Source organism: Chiloscyllium plagiosum, unplaced genomic scaffold (assembly GCF_037043375.1).
Source record: "Chiloscyllium plagiosum isolate Xiang-an unplaced genomic scaffold, Cpla_swu_hap1 HiC_scaffold_42, whole genome shotgun sequence".
Classification (NCBI taxonomy): domain Eukaryota; kingdom Metazoa; phylum Chordata; class Chondrichthyes; order Orectolobiformes; family Hemiscylliidae; genus Chiloscyllium; species Chiloscyllium plagiosum.
Window position 1 is genome coordinate 794820 of NW_028270180.1, and position 22901 is coordinate 817720.

Below are 22901 nucleotides of genomic sequence, written 5' to 3' on the forward strand. Positions count from 1 at the left end.
GTTTGCAAGGTGCTGTCTAAAGGACTTGGGTGCATTTCTGCAGTGCATCTTGCAGCTAGTACACATTACTGCTACTGAGCATTGGTGGTGGAGAAAATAGATGCTTTTGGATGCAGTGCCAATCAAGTGGCTGCTTGATCCTGGATGGTGTCAAGCTTCTTGAGTGTTGTTGGGGCTGCACACATCCAGACAAATGGGGAGTATTCCGTCATACTCCTGACTTGTCCCTAGTAGATGGTGGACAGGCTTTGGGGAGTCAAGATGTGAGTTACATGCTGGAGTACTCTTAGCCTCTGACCTGGCCTTGTAGCCACTGCGTTTATGTGGTTAGCCCAGTTGAGTTTCCAGCTGAGGTCTGGAACACCCAGGATGTTGTTAGTGGCAGATTCAGTGATTGTAACACTATTGAATGTCAAGGGGCGGTGGTTAGATTGTCTGTCTCTTTTTGGGAATGCTGATAGGCTGGCATTTGCGAATATTACTTGCCACTTCCCCTCTTCTGACCTTATGATGGAGGGAAGGCCATTGCTGAAGCAGCTAAAGATGGTTGGGTCTAGGACATTACTCTGAGGAACGCCTGCAGCGATATCCATGAAAAGTTCAGCCATGTTCTTATTGAATGGCAGAGCAGAGTCGAGGGGCCATAAGGTGACACTCAGTCAAATGGCATTGGTTTGCCACCCGCAAACAACTGTAGACCAAAAGGACTTCCTAGCAGCATTGGAATCAACCCTGAAGCACAACAGACTTACGGAAGAAACCCAACAGACCATCAGACAGACAGTAGCAACAACATTAAACAGGAAGAAAGCAGGGAACACTCTCAACACACAGGAAAGGAAAGCCCTAGAAGGACTCAGAAAGACAGAAATATTGTAATCCTCCCTGCAGACAAAGTGTGCATGATAGTCAGTCAGTCATTCTCAACAGAACAGTACATTGAAAAGGCTACTCAAAGATATCGACATTACCAACAGGTGGCGATGGACCTGACTCCACAGCTAGAAAAGCACATCACAGCATCACTGAAGAAACTCCACAAATCAGTTGAAATTAACAACACATATTTCCAAAGAATGAAATTTGATGGATCCATTTCTATGGATTACCTAATGTACACAAACCATCCCCCCCTCCCCCCTCTCCCCGACCCATAATCTCACTTCCCGGCACACCAACATGCAGATTAGCAAAAGAATTTCACCGTAAACTGAAATACCTAATAGAAGACTCATGCCACTCCATCCACTCCACCCAAAAATTCCTGAAGATCAAATACACAAAGATAGGAGAGGACAAAGTCATGTTCTCCTTTGACACAGTGGCCCTATTCACATTAATTAACATCAGCCTGGCCAAAGAAACACTGACCACACTACTAGATGAACCAAGGATATAAACACCAGACAGCACCAACTCCATCAGCAAGGATAGCATCCTCAAGCTAGTTGTTTGTGCCTCACTATTCACTTCGCCTTCATTGACAAGACTTACAGGCAAATCAATGGAACACCAATATCAGGATTCTTGGCAGAAGCAGTGATGCAGAGATGAGGACGAACACTTTGCCCCACGATCCAACCCAAGCTTTGGGTCCACTATGTGGATGACACCTTTGTCATCATGAAACGAAACAAATTAAAGAAAATCTACAATATAATTAGCAACATCCTTACTGGCATAAATGTTACAAAAGAGGAAGAGTTCAACAACAGACTCCCCTTCCTAGATGTCACAGTGGAACAAACAGTCAATAGAGAACTGTAGACCAGCGTCTATAGGAGAGCAACACACACAGACCAGATACTCAACAACAGAAGCAATCATCCCAACAGCCACAAACAGAGCTGCATCAGGACATTATTTAATTGGGCCACAACACACTGCAGCACCCAGGAACTAAGAGCAGCAGAAGAAAAACACTTATACAGCGTATTCAAGAACAGGTACCTGATAAACACAGTCCGCTGATTCTGAAACAACAAACCCAACAAGACGACACAACAACATGCCCAGAGACTCTAGACACACTACCATACATCAAAGACATCTCTGAGATGACTACTAGACTACTCTGACCCCTTGGCATCATGGTAGCCCACAAACCTACAAACACACTGAAACAGATACTGATGAATGTAAAGGACCCAGTACCAACAACTAGCAAAACAAATTCATATACAAAATACCCTGCAAGGACTGCAAGAAACGATAAGTCAGACAGGCAGGCAAGAAACTAGCAACCAGGATACACGAACACCAACTAGCCACCAAAGGACATGACCAGCTATCACTAGTATCCTTACACACAGATGAAAGAGGACACCACTTCAACTGGGGCAAGACATTCTAGGACAGGCTGAACAGAGACATGTACGGAATTCCTAGAGATCGGCATTCAAACCGAATCTCCATCGATAAACATATCGATTTGGACCCATTTACCAACATCTGAGAAAAAGGATCGGAAATAATATTACCCACCTTAACATTCGAAGACACATAAATAGAAAGCAGGATCGAACACCAGTGCTTCACCGGAGGCTCACTGATGATGTTACCTAGCATGGTGACAAAACGTCTGAGAACAAACCTACCAGCTCAGCAAGCAAACTTACAACCTGAACTATATTTCTGCAGCAGCTATGCAAATGGTCATCATTATAGAGTGTCAATCTCTTGCCTTTTCCCCATATTCTTGCACACTATTTCTATCCAAATAATCATCTAATATCATCTTGAATTCCTCAATTGAACTTGTCTCCACCACATTTCCAGGCAATGCATTCACACCCTAACTACTCTCTATGTGAAAACCTTTTTTCCTCATATCATCTTGCTTATTTTGCACATCACTTTAAATCTAAGCCCGTTCATTATTGTTCCTTTAATCAGTGAGAAGAACTTCTCCTGAACTACTGCATCCAGCCTGCTCATGATTTTGAAAACCTCTATCAAATCTCTTCTCAGTCTTTTTCTCTCCGAGGTGAATAGTCCCAACTTCTTCAATCTCTCTTCATAACTGTTCATCACAGGAACTAAATTGCTAGGCACTTTCTTCAGTGCATTCACATCTTTCCTATAATGTGGTGCCCAGAACTATTCGCAATACTCTGGCAAAGGTCTGAAAAGTATGTTTAATATCACCTCCTTGCTCTGATACTGTATGCTTGTTTTGATAAAGCAGAGGAATGCTTTATTTACTGCTCTCTCCAGTTGTCCTATCACTTCCAATAACCTGTGCACATAGTACACCAGATCTCTCTGTTCCTGCAACCACTTTAGAATTGTGTTTTATTTTATATTGTCTTTAAGTGTTCCTCCTATTAAAGTATATCATCTCACATCTCTCTGCATTGAACCTCATCTGCCACCTGCCATCCACTCCATCAATTTGTCAATATCCTTTTGGAGTACTACACTACCCTCCCCATAATTCACAATTCTTCTATTCAATTTTTTTTACATCCAAGTTGTTGCGGTTCTCACTGAAGGTACAGGGAAAGGTTGACTCAGTAATTGTTCAGTTTTTAAGTCACTGGTTAATCATCACTGAAGAGTTAACTTTCCACAATCCTTGGTCTAACGCAGTCCTTTCCTCTTTTTGGTCCATAATCCAAATACAGAAAAATGAAAAGATATGGTCTTTGCAATTATATACTTTGTCAAATTGACACAGTACTCCAGATGTAGCCTCACCAATACTTTGCTATAAAAAAACTGATCAAACTGTGGATGCTGTAGTTCAGAAACACAAACAGAAATTGCTGGAAAAGCTCAGCAGGTCTGGCAGCATCTAGAGAGAAATCAGAGTTAACGTTTTGGGTCGAGTGACCCTTCCTCAGAACTCACCAATACCCTGTACAGTTGCAGTATAACTTCACTTCCATCATATTTCGTTCTCTTTGCAATAAATGATAACATATGATTTTTCTTCCTAATCACTTGCTGTTAATGCATTCTAATGTGCCAGCTCACTCAGATTGCTCTGTACCATTGGGTCCTGCAACTTCTCTACATCTAAATAGGGTACTGCTTCTCTATTCTTCTAGCCAAACTAGAAAAGTTCGCATTTACCCATGCTGTACTCTATCTGCCAAATGTCTGCTTATTCCTTTGCAGACACATTTTTTTACCAAACTTCATGATATCAGCAAATGTACCTACCATACCTTTGTTCCCGTCATCCGAATGATTGATACAGACTGTAAATAGGTAAGTGGGGGTCAGTTAGCTCAGTTGACTGATCCTGGTTTCATAACACAAGGCCACACGCAAACTGGAGGAAGAACACCTTATCTTCTGCCTCAGGAGCATACGGCCTTAACGTAGAATTCACCAGCTTCCAAATCTCCCCACACTCCCACCTCATCCCAGACCCAGCCCTTCCTCTCCACCCTACCCCCTTAACCTGACCCTACCTGTCCATTTTCCTTCCCACCTATCTGCTCCACTCTTCCCACTGATCAATCACAATCACCTCCTACCTGCATCCACCTATTGCCATCCCACCCACCTTTTCCACAGCCCCACCCCTCAATTTATTTTGCAGCTCCCTTCCCGTTCCCGCAGTACTGATGAAAGATTCTGCCCTGAAACGTTGACTTCCCTTCCCTGATGCTGTTTGATCTGCTGTGCTTTTTCCAGCTCCGTTCTTTATCCATTCTGACTCGTCAGAATCTGCAGTTCTCACTATCTCCAAGGATTTTTAAAAGTTGAGTGCATGTTGATCTTCTGACAATATGTTACAGTCAGCATTAAGGACTGAGTGTTGAGTGAGAATATCCGAGAGAGATCTTTCATTGGCTGTCACACTCTGCACAACCCTGATTGACTCTTGAACGTTGGAACAGGAGCAGTCCTCAGATAGAATATGATGCAGGGAGAAAGATTTATTCCTATTGCACTTTTGGTTATTTTCAATTTAAAATATTTTGCCACTGGGCTGTAACTTTAAATGGAATATATGTTGTAAATATTAAAACTATTATATTTGTTATAATAGAGAAACCAAAGAGTGGAATATGATATGAAAATACAAACATAGGATCATGCAAATTCAAAACAGGAATAGGCCAATATGGAAACAAGTTGGATCTTATCGTATCTGCTTTAATTCTCAAGTCATACTAGTACGTCCACACATTTAATAAATAAATTAAACTTTTGGAATTAAAAAATGTTGCTATATTGCTATTTTTGAATTAGGAAGATGTGTCTCTCAAAACATTAATTGTTGTCAAATACAAGAGGATGGCCAGAGTGAGGGGTAGGGCCAATCGGAGTAGTGGAGGGAACTTGTGTGCGGAGTTAGAGGAGGTCCTTAATGAATACTTTGCTTCAGTATTCACTACTGAGAGGGACCTTGATGTTTGTGAGGACAGCGTGAAACAGGCTGATATGCTCAAACAGGTTGATGTTAAGAAGGCAGATGTGCTAAAAAATTTGAAAATTATAAGGATAGATAAGCCCACTGATCCAGACAGAATATACCCAAGATTACTACAGGAAGCGAGGGAAGAGATGGTGCCATTGGTGATGATCTTTGCATACTCACTGTCTACTGGAGTCTTGCCAGATGATTTGAGGGTGGCAAATGTTATTCCCTTGTTCAAGAAAGGGAATAGGGATAATCCTGGAATTTACAGACCAATCAGTCTTACGACTGTGGTGGGCAAATTATTAGAGAAGATTTTGAGAGACAAGATTTCTGATTACCTAGAAAACAATAGATTGATTAGAGCTGGTTAGATGGCTTTGTGAAGGGCAGGTCATGCCTCACAAGCCTTATTGAATTATTTGAGAATGTGACAAAACACGTTGACGATAGAACTGTGAATGTGGTGTACATGGATTTTAGCAAGGCGTTTGATAAGGCTCCCCATGGTAGGCTCATTCAGAAAGTAAGGAGGCATTGGATATAGGGAAATTTGGCTGTTTGCGTTTTGAATTGGGTGGCCCATAGAAAACAGAGGGTGGTAGTTGATGGAAAGCATTCAGCCTGGAGCTCAATGGCCAGTAGTGTTTTGCAGGGATCTCTTCTGATACCTCTGCTTTTTGTGAATTTTATAAATGACTTGGATTAGGAAATGGAAGGGTGGTTAGATTTGCTGATGACACGAAGGTTGGTGGAGTGGTGGATAATGTTGAGGGCTGTTGCAAGTTGCAACAAGACATTGACAGGATGCGGAACTGGGCTGAGAAGTGGCAGATGGAGTTCAACCTGGAAAAGTGTGAAGTGATTCATTTTGGAAGGTGAATTTGAATGCAGAATACAAGGTTAAAGGCAGGATTCTTGGCAGTGTGGAGAAACAGAGGGATCTTGGGATTCACATCCATAGATCCCTCAAAAGTTGCCATCCAAGTTGATGGACTTCTTAAAAAGGGAATGGTATGTTGGCTTTCATTAGCAGAGGGATTGAGTTTAAGAGCCACGAGGTTATGCTGCAGCTCTGTAGAGCCCTGGTTAGACTACACTTGGAATGTTGTGTTCAGTTCTGGTCACCTCATTATTGGAAGGATGTGGAAACTTTAGAGAGGGTGCAGAGGAGATTTACCAGGATGCTGCTTGGACTGGAGGGCATGTCTTATGAAAAAAGGCCCTAGCTCACTCAACCTTTCTCATTGGAGTGAAGGATGAGAGGTGACTTGATAGAGGTGATGATGAGAGGCATAGAGTGAATAGTCAGAGACTTTTTCCCAGGGCAGAAATGGCTATCACAAGGGGGCATAATTTTAAGGTGATTGGAGGAAAATTTCGAGGAGATGTAATAGGTTGGTCCTTTACAGGTGCATGGAATGCACTGCCAGTGGTGGTGCTAAAGTCAGACACGTTAGGAACACCTTGGATGATAGTAAAATGAAGGTTATGTAGGTTAGTTTAATCTTAGAGCAGGATAAAAGGTTGGCACAACATCAAGTGCCGAAGGGCCTGTACTGTGCTGTACTGTTCTATGTTCTATACGGAGCTGCTTTTGCTGGGAGTTGTTGTTCTAAAAGACAGGGATGAAGCATATTATTAGCCTACAGTCTAAGATAAAGACTCAAAACTCTTGTTTTCTTTTCTGCAGGTGCTTTTATCAGGGCTAATTGGTGTTGTTTCCTGGAAAAGACCCATCTCCCTGGTGGTGAGTAGCAACAGCAGCACCAAATTAACCGGAGCAACAAGACAGGGCTGTTGAATTGCATCAATGCCATTATGGGTGGTACAGTCATATCACTCAGGTTTTGCCATCTCATTACCATTAGGTAATGATTTTATGAATAATAACAATGTGGAGGGCTGTTATGGTGCAGTGATAGTTTGCTCATCTCTGAACCAGGAGATCCTGGTTCACGACCTACCTGCTGCAGAGGTGTGTAATTAAATCTCTGAACAGTTCGATCAGAAAATATCCAGAAGTGTGAGCAACGCAAGTTAAGGCTTAGCTATTTTGCCTGAGGCTGACAACTAAAAGTTAAGAAAATCAACACAGTTACTCTTTGCACAGAGCAGTGGCTACTTGTGGGAATTAATCAGAAATGCCTAGTCCTTTTTCCATGAAACATATTTCTATTCCCAGATTATGCGTGGAGACTATAATTGTCTATTTACATTACAGAACTCAGGCTGGAGACAGGGCCTTAAACTAAACAGGGGAAGAGGGCTCAGTTATAGGGGAAATTAGAAAACTTGAATTAAAGAAGGAATTTAGAGTTGAATTAAGAGTGCAGAATTCAGGAGAGATTATTAAAATTCCGGCACAGACACAAATAGGAGAGAGTATATGGAAAGGGATAGCAATCAAACTTCAATCACGTTGGACAAACGAATGACAGAGAAGAGGGGTGGCTAATACAGGACTGAAGGTGTTATACCTGAATGCACACAGTATAAGGAATAAGGTAAATGAGCTTTTGGTGCTGATTGAAATTGGCAGGTATGACATGGTGGGCATCACGGAGACGTGGCTGCAAGGGGATCAGGATTAGGAGCTGGATATTCAAGGATATACATCCTGTCAAAAAAATAGCCAGGTGAGCAGAGGTAGTGGGGTTGCCTTATTAGTATGAAATGAAATTAATAGTAAGAAACAAAGTAGGATCAGGTGTGTAGAATCTGTGTGGGTAGAATTAAGAAACTGTAAAAGGTAAAAAAAATGACAGTTGGAATTATGTACAGGCCTCTAAACAGTAGTCAGGAGCTGGGGCACAAGATACACCAGGAGATGGAAAAGATGTGTAGGAAAGGCAAAGTTACAGTGATCGTGGGGGATTTCAATATGCAGGTGGACTGGGAAAATCAGGTTGGTAGTGGACTGCAAGAAAAGGAATTTGTGGAATGTCTATGAGATGGCTTTTTGGAGCAATTTGTGCTGGAGCCCACTAGGGAACAGACAATACTGGATTTAGTGTTGTGCAGTGAGATAGACTAAGGGAGCTTAAGGTGAAGGAACTCTTAGGAGTTAATATGATTGAATTTACCCTGCAATTTGAGAGGGAGTAGATAGAATAATAGGTAATTGTATTCCAGCTGAATAAAAGCAACTACAGAGGCATGAAATAAGAGCTGGGTAGAATTGGACTGGGAGAGGACCCTAGCAGGAAACATAGTGGAACAGTAATGGCAGGAGTTTCTGGGAATAATTCAGGAGACACATCAGAGATTCATCTAGAGGGAAAAGCAGCATGGTACAGGGAGGATGAGGCAACCATGGCTGACTTGGGAAGTCAGGGATAGCACAAAAGCAAAAGGGAAAGTATATCATGCGGCGAAGGGCAGTGGGAAACCATAGAATTGGGAAGCTTATAAAGACCAACAGAGGACAACAAAAAAAAGGGAGTGGATTAAATAGGAAAGTAAGCTAGCCAGTAATATAAAGGAAGACTGTAAGAGTTTCTTCAGATATACAAATGGCAAAAGAGAGGCAAAAGTGGACATTGAGCCGCTGGAAAATCTTGCTGATGAAATAGTAGTGGGGAACAAGGAAATGGCCGAGGAACTGAATAATTACTTCACATCAGTCTTCGCAGTGTAAGACACGAATAATATTCCAACAATTCAAGAGAGTAAGGGGGCAGAGCTGAGTATGGTGGCCGTCACTAAGGAGAAGTGACTAGAAAAACTGAATGGCCAGAAGGTGGATAAATCACCTGGACCAGATGGACTACACCCCAGACTTCTAAGGGAGATATCTGAAGAGATAGTGGAAGTGTCAGTGGTGATCTTTTAGGAATTGCTACATTCAGTAAGGGTCCTAGAGGATTGGAAAATTGCTAACATGACACTCCTATTTAAAAAGGGAGTAAGGCAAAACACAAAAAAAATTATAGACCTATTGAATTTAGAAGGATGAGGGGTGATCTATTTGAAACTTACAGAATACTGAAGCCTAACCTCAGTCATGGGTAAGATCCTGGAATCCATTGTGAAGGATGAGATTTCTGAGTACTTGGAAGTGCATGGTAAAATAAAGCCAAGTCAGCATGGTTTCATCAAGGTGAGGTCATGCCTGAAAAATCTCCTGGAATTCTTTGAGGAACTAATGAGTAGGTTAGATTAAGGAGAGTCAATGGATGTTATCGACCTGGACTTCAAGGAGGTCTTTGGCAAGGTGCCACACTGGAGGCTACTGAGTGTCTAAAGGCCTATGGTGTCAGAGGTAAGGTGCTAGCATGGATTGAAGCTTGGCTGTCTGGCAGAAACAGAGAGTGGGGATAAAAGAGTCCTTCTCAGGAAGGCAGCCGGTGACAAGTGGTGTTCCGCAAGGCTCCGTGTTGGGACACAACTTCTCACTTCATACACTAACAATCTAAATTAAGGAACTGAGGGCATTCTGGCTACGTTTGCAGATGATACAAAGATAAATAGAGGGATAGGTAGCAGGAGGAGGCAGGGAGGCTGCAGTTCTGGTCACCACATTACCAAAAGGGTATGGACGCTTTGGAGAGGGTGCAGACAAGGTTTACGAGGATGTCGCCTGGTATGGAAGTGCTAGCTATGAAGAGATGTTGAGTAGGTTAGGATTGTTTTCATTAGGAAAAAGGAGGTCGAGGGGGAAACCTGATTGAGATCTACAAAATCACGAAGGTATGGATAGGGTGGATAGAGATAAGCTTTTTCCCCAGAGTGAGGGATTCAATAATGAGAGGTCGTGTGTTCAAGGTGAGAGGTAAAACGTTTAAGGGGGATACATGCGGAAAGTACTTTACACAGAGGGGGATAGGTGCCTGGAACGTGTTGCCAGCAGAGGTAGTAGAGGCAGGCATGGTATATTAATTTAAGGTGCGTCTGGACAGATGCACGAGTAAGTGGGGAGCAGTGGGATACAGATGCTTAGGAATTGGGCAATAGGTTTAGACAGTAGATTTGGATCGGCTCAGGTTTGGAGGGCCAAAGGGCTTGTTGCTGGGCTGTAAATGTTCTTTGTTCAGAAGGATTTGGACAAGTTAGGAGAGTGGGCAAAAAAGTGGCAGATGGATTACAACATAGGAAAGTGAGGTCATGCACTTTGGTAGAAGAATAGAGGCATGAACTATTTTCTAAATGGAGAGGAAATTCAGAAGTCTGAAGTGCAAAGAGACTTGGGAGTAGTTAGGAAGGCAAATGCTGTAACGGCATTTATTTTGGGAGGACTTGAATTTAAAAAAGCAGGAATGTACTTATGAGGCTCTGGTTAGACCACATTTGGATTATTGTGCCTAGTTTGGTCCCCATATCTCAGGACGGGTGTACTGATCCTGGAGCGTATTCAGAGGAGGTTCATGAGAACGGTCCCATGGATGAAAAGCTTAACGTATGAAGAACGTTGGAAAATTCTGAGTTTATATTCAATGGAATTTAGAAGGATTGGGGGGGGGGGGGGAGGATATCATTGAAACGTACAGAATACTGAATGGCCTGAACAGAGCAGATGTTGGGAAGATGATTCCTTCGGTAGGAGAGACTAAGACCAGAGGGCACAGCCTTCGAGTAAAGGAGGAAAAACGTCTTCAGCCAGAGTGGTGAATCTATAGAATTCATTGCCACAGAAGGCTGTGGAGGCCAGGCCACTGAGTAAATTTAAGACAGAGATAGATAGGTTCTTGAGTATCAAAGGCTATGGGGAGAAAGTAGATAAATGGTGTTGAGAAACTTATCAGCCATGATTGAATGGCAAAGCGGACTTGTAGGGTTCAATGGCCTAATTTCTGCTCCTGTGTCTCATGCTCTTCGCGTGTATGTGTACACCTGAGGCTTACACATGCTTCTTCTCATACACACACAAGTACAGACACTATTTCCAGTATGCTTTCCTAACTGTATAGTTCAAAATGATTTATGTTGTAAAAGTCACTGCTCAAGGCCCATCAATAAGATCCTGGAGAATAAGATCCTGGCGAGCCATGGCAGTCCTTGTAGTGACAGTGTCCTCAAAGTTATTTGAGATGGATGTCCAGGCATGTGACCCAGTGATCAGGAAAAAAAGTGATACATTTTCAAGTCTGAAATTAGAGAGATTTGGCGATGTTGTTCTCATGTGCCTACTGCCCTTATATTCATACCCTCTTTTAGTATAAAATATTACTAAGACATAAAATGAAATAATGACCTGGGGGCCTGTGTTTTCTGTCATGTTTGTGTTAAGAAACAACATTGCCACGAATTGTTGGGCCGCGCACTGGAAATCAAACCCTACTCTTCTCAGTCATCACAAATTTAAAATATAAATCAAAATATGCATTATGTCCAATGTACCTGTCATAACCCCAGGTTAACATAAATCACATACCAGGTTTCTGTTGTGAAATAGAACTACTATTTATTACAAATAAATAGATAACTAAATAAACCACACGTAAACAATTATGAACTGTCAACAGACAGCAGAGTGGTTCCTCAGTACTAGGGACCCAGGTTTGATTCCAGCTTTGGGCGCTATGTGTGGAGTTAGCACATTCTTTCTGTGTCTGCATGGGTTTCCTCCCACAGTCCAACGATGTACAAGTTAGGTGAATTGGCCATGCTAAATTGCCCACAGTGTTCAGGGATATGTAGGCTAAGTGTATTAGTCAGCGGAAATGTAGAGTAATAGGGTAGGGGAATGGATCTGGGTGGGATACTCTTCAGAAGGCCAGTGTAGACTTGTTGGGCTAAATGGCCTGTTTCCACACTGTCAGAATTCTATATAGCTTTTTTTTCTCCACTCATTCACAGCATGCAGGCCTTGTTGGTTAGGCAGTTAAAACTCAGCCATATCGCTTGTGTCTGGAGCCACATGTAGCCAGACCAGATACAGGCACAAGTTCCCTTTCCTGATGAAGGGCTTATGCCCGAAACGTCGATTCTCCTGCTCCTTTGATGCTGCCTGACCTGCTGTGCTTTTCCAGCAACACATTTTTAAGCTCCTAAAAGGTACCTCAATGACAGGAGTCCAAAAAAAGAAGTCAATTTCAGCTAAGGGCAGAGTTTAGAATGGGCCAAAGCCCACAATATACAATTTCAAACACTTTGCACCTGGGTGCAGGCAATGTGTAAAGGAAAGCCCCTGACCAGCTTTCCTATAGACATGCTGTCGGCTGCCCTCCCCCTCCCCAGCTCAGTCATCAACCCTCCAGCGCCCAGCCGCTCCACATACTAGCTGGCCCACTCCCAAACATAATCAATTACAAAATTCACATCCAGTAACAGAATTCACTAACTCCTCACAGTTGCGTTTCCAGCACACAGGCAGCAAATGCTCACCTCTCAGCATACACAGGTGTTCAGTCTTTACAGAGGCCTGCCCACCCCCACAGGGCCAGGCCTACCCGCAGAGGAACAGTTCATTTGGAAAGGTACAATTGACTCAGGTTCAGTCCAAACACCAATAAGTGAAGGCACATGAAAAAAAGAAAACCAAACCAGAATGCAAGGGCCACAAAATCAGTATCGTCCTTTTCTCAAAGGAGAAGAGTAACACACAGGCTGTAACCAGTGAGTAAAACAATGAGAACTGAAATACACCTGTAACACATTGACTGTGTAGATCAACAAGTTTAGAAATCAGTCCTCAATGAAATAAAAGGGATACCAATCGACAAACTGGCTGTGTAAATCAGCCATATACAAGAAACAGCATTTTACAGGGGAAAGGGTGGCAAAGCTAGACTACAAACCTCACCATACAACCAGTTCGCATGGAAACAAGTAACCTTGAATCCCACTTTACATTATCAAAAAGAAAACAGTGAACACAATCATATACAGAGTTTGATAAACCGAACAACAGTGCATATGTAACAGACACATAGAACATAGAACAATACAGCACAGAACAGGCCCTTCGGCCCACGATGTTGTGCCGAACTTCTAACCTAGATTAAGTACCCATCCATGTACCTATCCAAATGCTGCTTAAAGGTCGCCAATGATTCCGACTCTACCACTCCCACGGGCAGCGCATTCCATGCCCCCACCACTCTCTGGGTAAAGAACCCACCCCTGACATCTCCCCTATACCTTCCACCCTTCACCTTAAATTTATGTCCCCTTGTAACACTCTGTTGTACCCGGGGAAAAAGTTTCTGACTGTCTACTCTATCTATTCCTCTGATCATCTTATAAACCTCTATCAAGCCACCCCTCATCCTTCGCCGTTCCAACGAGAAAAGGCCGAGAACTCTCAACCTATCCTCGTACGACCTATTCTCCATTCCAGGCAACATCCTGGTAAATCTTCTCTGCACCCTCTCCAAAGCTTCCACATCTTTCCTAAAGTGAGGCGACCAGAACTGCACACAGTACTCCAACTGTGGCCTAACCAAAGTCCTGTACAGCTGCAACATCACTTCACGACTCTTGAATTCAATCCCTCTGCTAATGAACGATAATACTCCATAGGCCTTCTTACAAACTCTATCCACCTGAGTGGCAACCTTCAAAGATCTATGTACATAGACCCCAAGATCCCTCTGTTCCTCCACCTGACTAAGAACCCTACCATTAACCCTGTATTCCGCATTCTTATTTGTTCTTCCAAAATGGACAACCTCACACTTGGCAGGGTTGAACTCCATCTGCCACTCCTCAGCCCAGCTCTGCATCATATCTAAGTCCCTCTGCAGCCGACAACAGCCCTCCTCACTGTCCACAACTCCACCTATCTTCGTATCATCTGCAAATTTACTGACCCACCCTTCGACTCCCTCATCTAAGTCATTAATAAAAATTACAAACAGCAGAGGACCCAGAACTGATCCCTGCGGAACTCCACTTGTAACTGGGCTCCAGGCTGAATATTTACCATCTACTACCACTCTCTGCCTTCGACCGGTTAGCCAGTTTTCTATCCAATTGGCCAAATTTCCCTCTATCCCATGCCTCCTGACTTTCCGCATAAGCCTACCATGGGGAACCTTATCAAATGCCTTACTAAAATCCATGTACACTACATCCACTGCTCTACCCTCATCCACATGCTTGGTCACCTCCTCGAAGAATTCAATAAGACTTGTAAGGCAAGACCTACCCTTCACAAATCCGTGCTGGCTGTCCCTAATCAAGCAGTGTCTTTCCAGATACTCATAAATCCTATCCCTCAGTACCCTTTCCATTACTTTGCCTACCACAGAAGTAAGACTAACAGGCCTGTAATTCCCGGGGTTATCCCTATTCCCTTTTTTGAACAGGGGCACAACATTCGCTACTCTCCAGTCCCCTGGTACCACCCCCGTTGCCAGTGAAGACGAGAAGATCATTGCCAACGGTACTGCAATTTCCTCTCTTGCTTCCCACATAATCCTAGGATATATCCCGTCAGGCCCGGGGGACTTGTCTATCCTCAAGTTGTTCAAAATGTCCAACACATCTTCCTTCCTAACAGGTATCTCTTCTAGCTTACCAGTCCATTTCACACTCTCCTCTTCTACAATACGGTCCCTCTCGTTCGTAAATACTGAAGAGAAGTACTTGTTCAAGACCTCTCCTATCTCTTCCGACTCAATACACGGTCTCCCACTACTGTCCTTGATCGGACCTACCCTCGTTCTCGTCATTCTCAGGTTTCTCACATACGCATAAAATACCTTGGGGTTATCCTTGATCCTATCCGCCAACGATTTTTCATGCCCTCTCTTAGCTCTCCTAATCCCTTTCTTCAGGTCCCTTCTGGCTATCCTGTATCCCTCCACTGTTCTGTCTGAATCCTGTTTCCTCAACCTTATGTAAGCCTCCTTCTTCCTCTTTACCAGACATTCAACCTCTCTCGTCAACCAAGGCTCCCTCACACGACCATTTCTTTCCTGCCTGATAGGTACATACATATCATGGACACGTCGTATCTGCTCTTTGAAAAAGTTCCACATTTCCACCACATCCTTCCCTGACAGCCTATGCTCCCAACGTATGCTCCTCAAATCCTGCCTTACAGCATCGTAATTTCCCTTCCCCCAATTATAAAATCTACCTTGTTGTGCGCACCTATCTCTCTCCATAACCAAGGTGAAAGTCACAGAATTGTGGTCACCATCACCAAAATGTTCACCCACTAACAAGCCCACCACTTGTCCCGGTTCATTACCGAGTACCAAATCCAATATGGCCTCCCCTCTGGTTGGACAATCTACATACTGCGTTAGAAAAGCTTCCTGGACACCTCTGGCAACCCAGCAAACCACCCATCCCTCCCACCTTCCGGCCACTCAAAGGCAGCCCACCCCATGCCCCTTCTGGCTCTCAGTTCACCACATGCCCACCTCTAGGACAGCCTGTCTGGTTTCCCCATACCCCCCCGCCCCTCAGAACCATAGCAATCAGGACGGCCTACTCACCTCGCACCTCCGGCTACCTCTAGGACAACCCGCCCTAGTACCTTCCCAGGCTGACAGGGCTGAGGATAGCCTACCAGCCTCTCGGTCCACCCCTACATACATCTGACTCTCAGCCAGTCTGGTGGACTGCCCTGACACCTTCTGGCCACTTCTAGGATAGTCCGTTCCCCCTCCATGGGGCAGTGGTGCACAGGGAAGCCCATAAGCCTTCTGGATCTTGGCCAGCCCCTACGCACCTTCTGGCTCTCAGCCACTGACACACCTTCCAACTACCTCGAGAACAGCCTGCCTCGATTACCCCTTCTAGGAGCAACAGTGCTCAGAATGGCCTACCCACCTTCCGGCTCTCGGGGTGACCAGCATCAGGGTGGCCTACCTACCTTCAGGCTCTTGGGACAGCCTACCCACCTTCCAGTTCTCAGAATGGCCTACTCACCCTCCAGCTTGCAGGGTGAAAGCTTCTGGGACAACCTTTGAGCCTCTCAGCTCATAGTGAGGCCTGGCAGACCCAGAGACATACAAGACAGAGTAAACCCAACAAGCAACAAGACAGAGTCAATTACCAACAGTTCTCTCCAGAATGCAGAGTCCATTGCCAGGAATAGAGACCATTGCCAGAAACAGAGCACACACCTGAAGACAGAGTCCACTTCTGAAGGCAGCAAATACACACCCCACAGCGCGCGCGCGCACACACACACACGAGTTCAATCATCCATTGAAGCCTGGTCTATCCCCAGAGAACCAGGTCCATTCATAGGAATACAGTTCATTGTAAAAGGTGCAGTTAACTCACAGAGGATGGTCCACTCCAACAGGTAGCAAATGCTCACCTCCCAGCACACACAGAGACCTGGTCTACCCACAGAGGCCAGGCCTACTCACATGGGAACAGTTCATTTAGAAAGGTGCAGTATCTCACAGGGGCTCAGCCCAAACACCAAAAAGTGAAGGCACATGCAAACAAGAAAGAAAACCAGAGTGCATGGGCTAAATCTCCGCCACTTAAATCAGTATGGTCCTTTTCTCGAATCAAAAATAAAAGAATAACACAGGCTGTAACCAGCCTGTGAAACAACAGTCCCCTAATGAGAACTGAAATACACCTGTAACACATTGGCTGTGTAGATCAGCCAGTTTAGAAATCAGTCCTCAATTAAAAAAAGAATACCAGTTATCAAACTGGCTGTGTAAAAATCTTCAAGTTCAGGAATCAGGTCCCCAAAAACAGAAACGAACAACAGTACTGACTGTGGCCAGTTTGCACAGTCAGTCCCCTAAACTAAGGAGATTATAATTCTCCTTGTTTCATTATATTAAACAGTTTAAGTTAAAAAACAACAGTTAAAATGAAGAACAGTTTACAAAAACAGCAATGGGAGACTGGTTAGCAAGATTAGGTCTCATGGAATACAGGGAGAACTAGCCATTTGAAGTGGCTCAAAGATAGAAGACAGAGGGTGGTGGTAGAGGGTTGTTTTTCAGACTGAAGGCCTGTGACCAGTGGAGTGCCACAAGGATCGGTGCTGGGTCCACTACTTTTTATCATTTACATAACTGATTTGGATGTGAGCATAAGAGGGATAGTTAGTATGACTGGATGACACCAAAATTGGAGGTGTAGTGGACAGTGAAGAAGGTTACCTCAGGATCTTGCTCAGATGGGCCAATGGGCTAAGAAGTGGCAGATGGAGTTTAATTTAGATAAATGTGAGGTGCTGTATTTTGGGAAAGCAAGTCTTAGCAGGACTTATACACTTAATGGTAAGATCCTAAGGAGTGTTGCTGAACAAAGAGACCTTGGAGTGCAGGTTCATAATTCCTTGAAAATGGAGTTGCAGGTAGATAGGATAGTGAAGGCGGAGTTTGGTATGCTTTCCTTTATTGGTCAAGGTATTGAATACAGGAGTTGGGAGGTCATATTGCGGCTGTACAGGACATTGGTTAGGCCACTGCTGGAATATTGTGTGCAAATCTGGTCTCCTTCCTATCGGAAAGATATTGTGAAACTTGAAAGTGTTCAGAAAAGATGTATAAGGATGCCAGGGTTGGAGGATTTGAGCTATAGGGAGAGGTTGAATAGACTAGGGCTGTTTTCCCTGGAGCATCGGAGGCTGAGGGATGACCTTACATAGGTTTATAAAATCATGAGGGGCATGGATAGGATAAATAGACAAGGTCTTTTCCCTAGAGCGTGGGAGTCCAGAACTAGTGGGCACAGATTTAGGGTGAGAGGGGAAAGATAAGAGACCTAAGGGGCAATTTTTTCGTGCAGAGGGTGGTACATGTATAGAATGGGATTTCAGCGGATGTAGTGGAGGCTGGTACAATTACAACATTTAGAAAGCATCTGGATGGGTATATGAATAGGAAGGGTTTGGATGGATATGGGCCGGGTGCTGGCAGGTGGAACTAGATTGGGTTGGGATATCTGGTCAACATGGACGAGTTGGACCGAAGGGTCGGTTTCCGTGCTGTACATCTATGACTCCATGAATATTTGCGGAGGGCGGGGGGCTGACCCCAAACTTCACCATACAGAAGAAAACAAAGGGGGAGAACGAACCTCAAATCCCACCTTAATATTATCAAGAATGAAACAAATCACAAACAGATAGTCCAATAAAACAGTGCATATAACACAGACACCCCCAGCAACCTAGCAAACTACCCAGCCCTCCCACCTTCCGGCGACACAAAGGCAGCTCACTCTATGTGCCTCATGTCCCTCCTGGCGACCTCTCAGACAGCCTGTCCTGTCTCCACACACACACCCTGCCCCAAGTACGACAGCGATCAGGATGGCCTACCCACCTTCCGACTTCTCTAACCGCCCTATCGCACCTTCCGGCCATTCAAGGATGGCTCGCCCCGGTACCTGACCAGGGTGACAGCTCTCGGTCTGCTCCTATGTACTACCTGGCTCTCTCCCACCCTGATGCGCCATCCGGCCTGTTGACTGCCCTGACACACCTTCCGATCACCTCCAGGACAGCCCATCCCCTTCCTTGGGATGACAGTGCTCAGAGCAGTGCACAGGCCTTCGAATCTCAGCCTGCCCCTACGCATCTTATGGTGCTCAGCCATTCAGGCACCTTCCGACCACCTCTAGGACAGCCTGTCCCGATTACTCCTTCTCAGGACAACAGCGCTCAAAACAGCCAACAGCCTCCCAGCTCGCAGGCCTGTCAGACCCATGGACACACAAGGCAGTGCAAGTGATAAGCCCAACAAACCAGACAGAGTCAATTAGCAACAAACAGAGTCCCTTACCATAAACAGTTCTCTTCAAAATGTAGAGGCCATTCCCAGGAACAGAGTCTACTCCAGTATGCAAAGTGCATTGTCAGAAATAGAGTCCACTGCAATCTGCAGAGTCCATTGCCAAAAACAGAGTCCACTCTGGTATGCGCAGTCTACTCCTGAAGACAGCAAATACACACCCCACAGTACACACAGGTGTTAAGTCTCCATTAGAGAACCAGGCCCACTCTCAGGAACACAGTACATTGTAAAGGCGCAGTTAACTCACAGGGGTTTGGTCCACTCCCGAACTCCAGGATGCAGCAAATGCTCAGCTCCCAGCACCCACACACAGGTGTTCAGTCTTTACAGATGCCTAGTCCACCAACAAAGGGCTAGCGCTATCCACAGTAACAACTCATATGGAAAGGTGCACTCTCACAGGGGCTGAACCAAACACTAAAAAATATATGAAAACATATACAAAAAAAAGAAAATCAGAGTGCAAGGGCTAAGCCCTGCCACAAAATCAACATAGTGCTTTTCTCAAAAGTAAAAAAAGAATAACACCCAGGCTGTACCCAGTCAGTGAAACAACCGTTCCCTAATGTGGGATGAATTATGCCTGAAACACATTGATTCTGTAAGAAATCAGTCCTCAAAAAAGGAATACCAAAGAGCACGCGGTGTCTACCAACACCCTTGAGCTGTTCAGGAAGAGGTGGGCACCACAGGGAGTGGAGTGCTTTCTGTGAGAAACGAAGCTCACTCACTTCAATAATTTCAGTCTGAGACAAGATCTGAAGCAATCAGTATGTTTATTATATGCTTGCAAGCGTGGTGTCTAAAATAGACACACAGAGTTTAGCAAGTATATATCTTATATAGGATTCATTACTCCAAACCTGGTGCCCATTACTATTGCTTACCTCCTGCCTTATCCGGCCTTGTGCATAACATAGTACAAGTTTTATTTGGCCATTTAACCACATCCTGCTGTGGTCCATTGTTAGGTATATCCTACTTCACTGCCATCTATTTCCCCCACTTGTGACATTTCCTCCCATTCCTCAACCATATTGAACCTTATGACCTTTTAATTGGGGTTTGTTTTTTGTTTTTGCAGAAGTGGGAAACAGATGCTTATAACTACTGTTTGTACAAGCATATCTGGCTTAACCTACATCCTCACAGCACCTTATCTATTTGTCTGTAACATCTACCATTGTTTGTAGGCACGTTTCATTCTTGTATGCACATTTTAGCTAATACAAAAACAATTATATATTTCCTTCACATAGTTTTCATTCTTGTTGACTCAGCTCTTGGTTGAAACAATTATACACTAGTGTGAGTTCATTTACCTTGCATAAGTAATTATGATTGCAGAAATAACACTACCTATATCGCACAATTTCCCCCTTTTTCTTTAATTATAATATGTTATCTTTTGCATTTTTCTTTTAAGCATCGCCCCCAAAATTCACAAGCATCATTCCAGAGATTTCATCCATCTTGGTCTCACTCACCCCCTCATTATTTAATCTATAAAGTTCCTCTGCCTGATTCCCTTTTAGGGGCATCTGTTTCATCAAGGCTGTCTCAATCAGTCTTTGGGTGAGCCCTTGTATACAGGGTATGATACAACAGTCAATGGCTACCAATACCCCGACTACTACTATCAGGGAAGTAAGGATGGAAACCACCACCCCCTTCCATTTTCCAAAACAGGATTCAAGCCATCCCGTGAGAGATGTGTCTACTCCTGAATTCTCAGCCAGTTCCTCTGCTAAGGTAGTCAATCCCCTTAAGGCCCATCAGGCACAGTGTTATTAGGAATGAAGGTACAACAGCTTCCTCCTAAACATCTCTCTCACTCACACACACCCCTTTTTCCATTAAAATCATATCAAGGGCCATTCTGTTTTCCCATGCCATCCTACTTGTGGCATCAAGCTGTTCTGATATTCCTTTAACCGCATCTCTTGTATAATTTATAAACCGCTGTTGATTATAGAAAATATAATTTATCCAATCTACATTTTTATTAATTGTTACCCACCAAAAGAGAGCTGATTCAAAGCCTGCTGCAATCTGATTACGAACCTTGAACTCATCAGGCACTCCCCTAGGGACTCCTACAGAATCGAGATAAATCCTGTCATCGAACAAAGTGTCTAACAGTGATCTCTTACTCCTTCTATTTTTCCCTACTATCTTTTCCTTCTCAAATGCCAGGGTAAATGGAATTGCCAATTGTACAATTGGACATACCCCTCTCCAATCCAGAGGTAGGGTGGGTCTCAATATTTTGCCTCCACAGTACTACCATAGATCCGCTCGGGGAACCTTCAGTGCTGAGTAGTTCCCTCCCTTGTCCGTTTCGGTGACATTCTTAATCTCTGTACATAATTTCAGCTCCCCCAAATCTCTGGACCGATTTGTACCTCGTTTACGCACACACGACGTGTGATTTCCGATTGCGGCTGAAAACGTAGTGGGGGGCATTTGACTCTTTCTTCTCCAAGGGAGGGAACATCAGAGATAGGGAGGTACAGTTCCTATCATTCCATGCAGTCTTATCCTGATACAGGGCTACCATACATTTCATACCCTTTCTGTCTCGCTTCCACCCGAGCGGAAAGGGAACCACCTGGGCCACTGGCCTACCGGAGGCACATGCATAGCAATTGCTTATTCAGACTTTTTACAGTATACTTTACCCATTCAACCCAGACATTTGCAGCCCCGTACCCAGTTTCTATTTCAATGGTCTGTTTTAAGTCCTTTACATCTATAATTTTTACTATTTTAAGGTCATTGGGAGGGGTGAAAGGTTGTACCTTATTATCCAGTAGTTCTGCCCGTTTTCCCTGTCCTACGCTAATTCGAAAACAACAGCCCGACAAATCATTCCTGTTTGTTTTCATTTCTATCCCAAATGTTTCATTTAATTGTACCTGATCGATGCTCCCCAGAATTGCTTCGTGCCATGCGGTTTTCTTTATCGCTAGGTATATTGGGTTACACTTTTTAATCGGGACAATCGAGAGCTGGTCGGAAGGGGGCCCGGAGTACTGTGACGAGACCATTATACCAAGTACCATCCCCGAGGCCATCCCCATAGGACTTAAGATGTATCTCTGAGCTGCGGTACTGTCTCTGATTATCTACATCCCCACAGTTGACTAAGCTGCATGCATCAGCGTCTATTACTTGTGGATTATCAGACTCAGGGACCGTTAATAACACATATGAAAATGATATTTGACAAAATCCCAATACTAAGAGGGCTAGTATCATAACTCTAAGCATCCCCAGCATCCCCAGTGGGCGGCACGGTGGCACAGTGGTTAGCACTGCTGCCTCACAGCGCCTGAGACCCGGGTTCAATTCCCGCCTCAGGCGACTGACTGTGTGGAGTTTGCACGTTCTCCCCGTGTCTGCGTGGGTTTCCTCCGGGTGCTCCGGTTTCCTCCCACAGTCCAAAGATGTGCAGGTCAGGTGAATTGGCCATGCTAAATTGCCTGTAGTGTTAGGTAGGGGGTAAATGTAGGGGGCACGGGTGGGTTGCGCTTCGGCAGGTCGGTGTGGACTTATTGGGCCGAAGGGCCTGTTTCCACGCTGTAATGTAATCTAATCTATCCTTGTATTCTAAAAATCGTGAAGTGCAAAAAGACTTAATATACAATCCTACAGAAATAATCCCGCGCTCGCGTCGCCACTGTATAATCAGTTACTCAGTCTCTTTAGTCAGAGTTTCAGCGGTTCTTGGGTTGATTCGACTGTCCAGACTTCTTCCTCAATTGGAGATTCCACTGGCCCTTTTATCTGAGTGTAGTGAGTCCAGCCTTTCTCCACCGTCCTTATTGCCGTTTTGGTAGTCAAAA

The 22901-nt window shown here is 44.3% G+C and overlaps 1 protein-coding gene across 12 annotated transcripts in view; it reads left to right on the forward strand.

Moving 5' to 3' along the window:
- The window catches only part of entrep2 (endosomal transmembrane epsin interactor 2), a 98319-nt gene that overhangs the window by 13087 nt on the left and 62331 nt on the right, over positions 1–22901 (forward strand). For 10 of the 12 annotated variants that reach the window (XM_043680321.2, XM_087982171.1, XM_087982167.1 and 7 more), the window contains one exon: positions 7071–7127. In XM_043680321.2, coding sequence (XP_043536256.2) covers positions 7071–7127 — 57 coding nt within the window. Of the gene's footprint in view, positions 1–5036; positions 5133–7070; positions 7128–22901 lie in introns of those variants that run through there. The other 2 variants (XM_087982177.1, XM_087982169.1) reach the window with 2 other exon arrangements.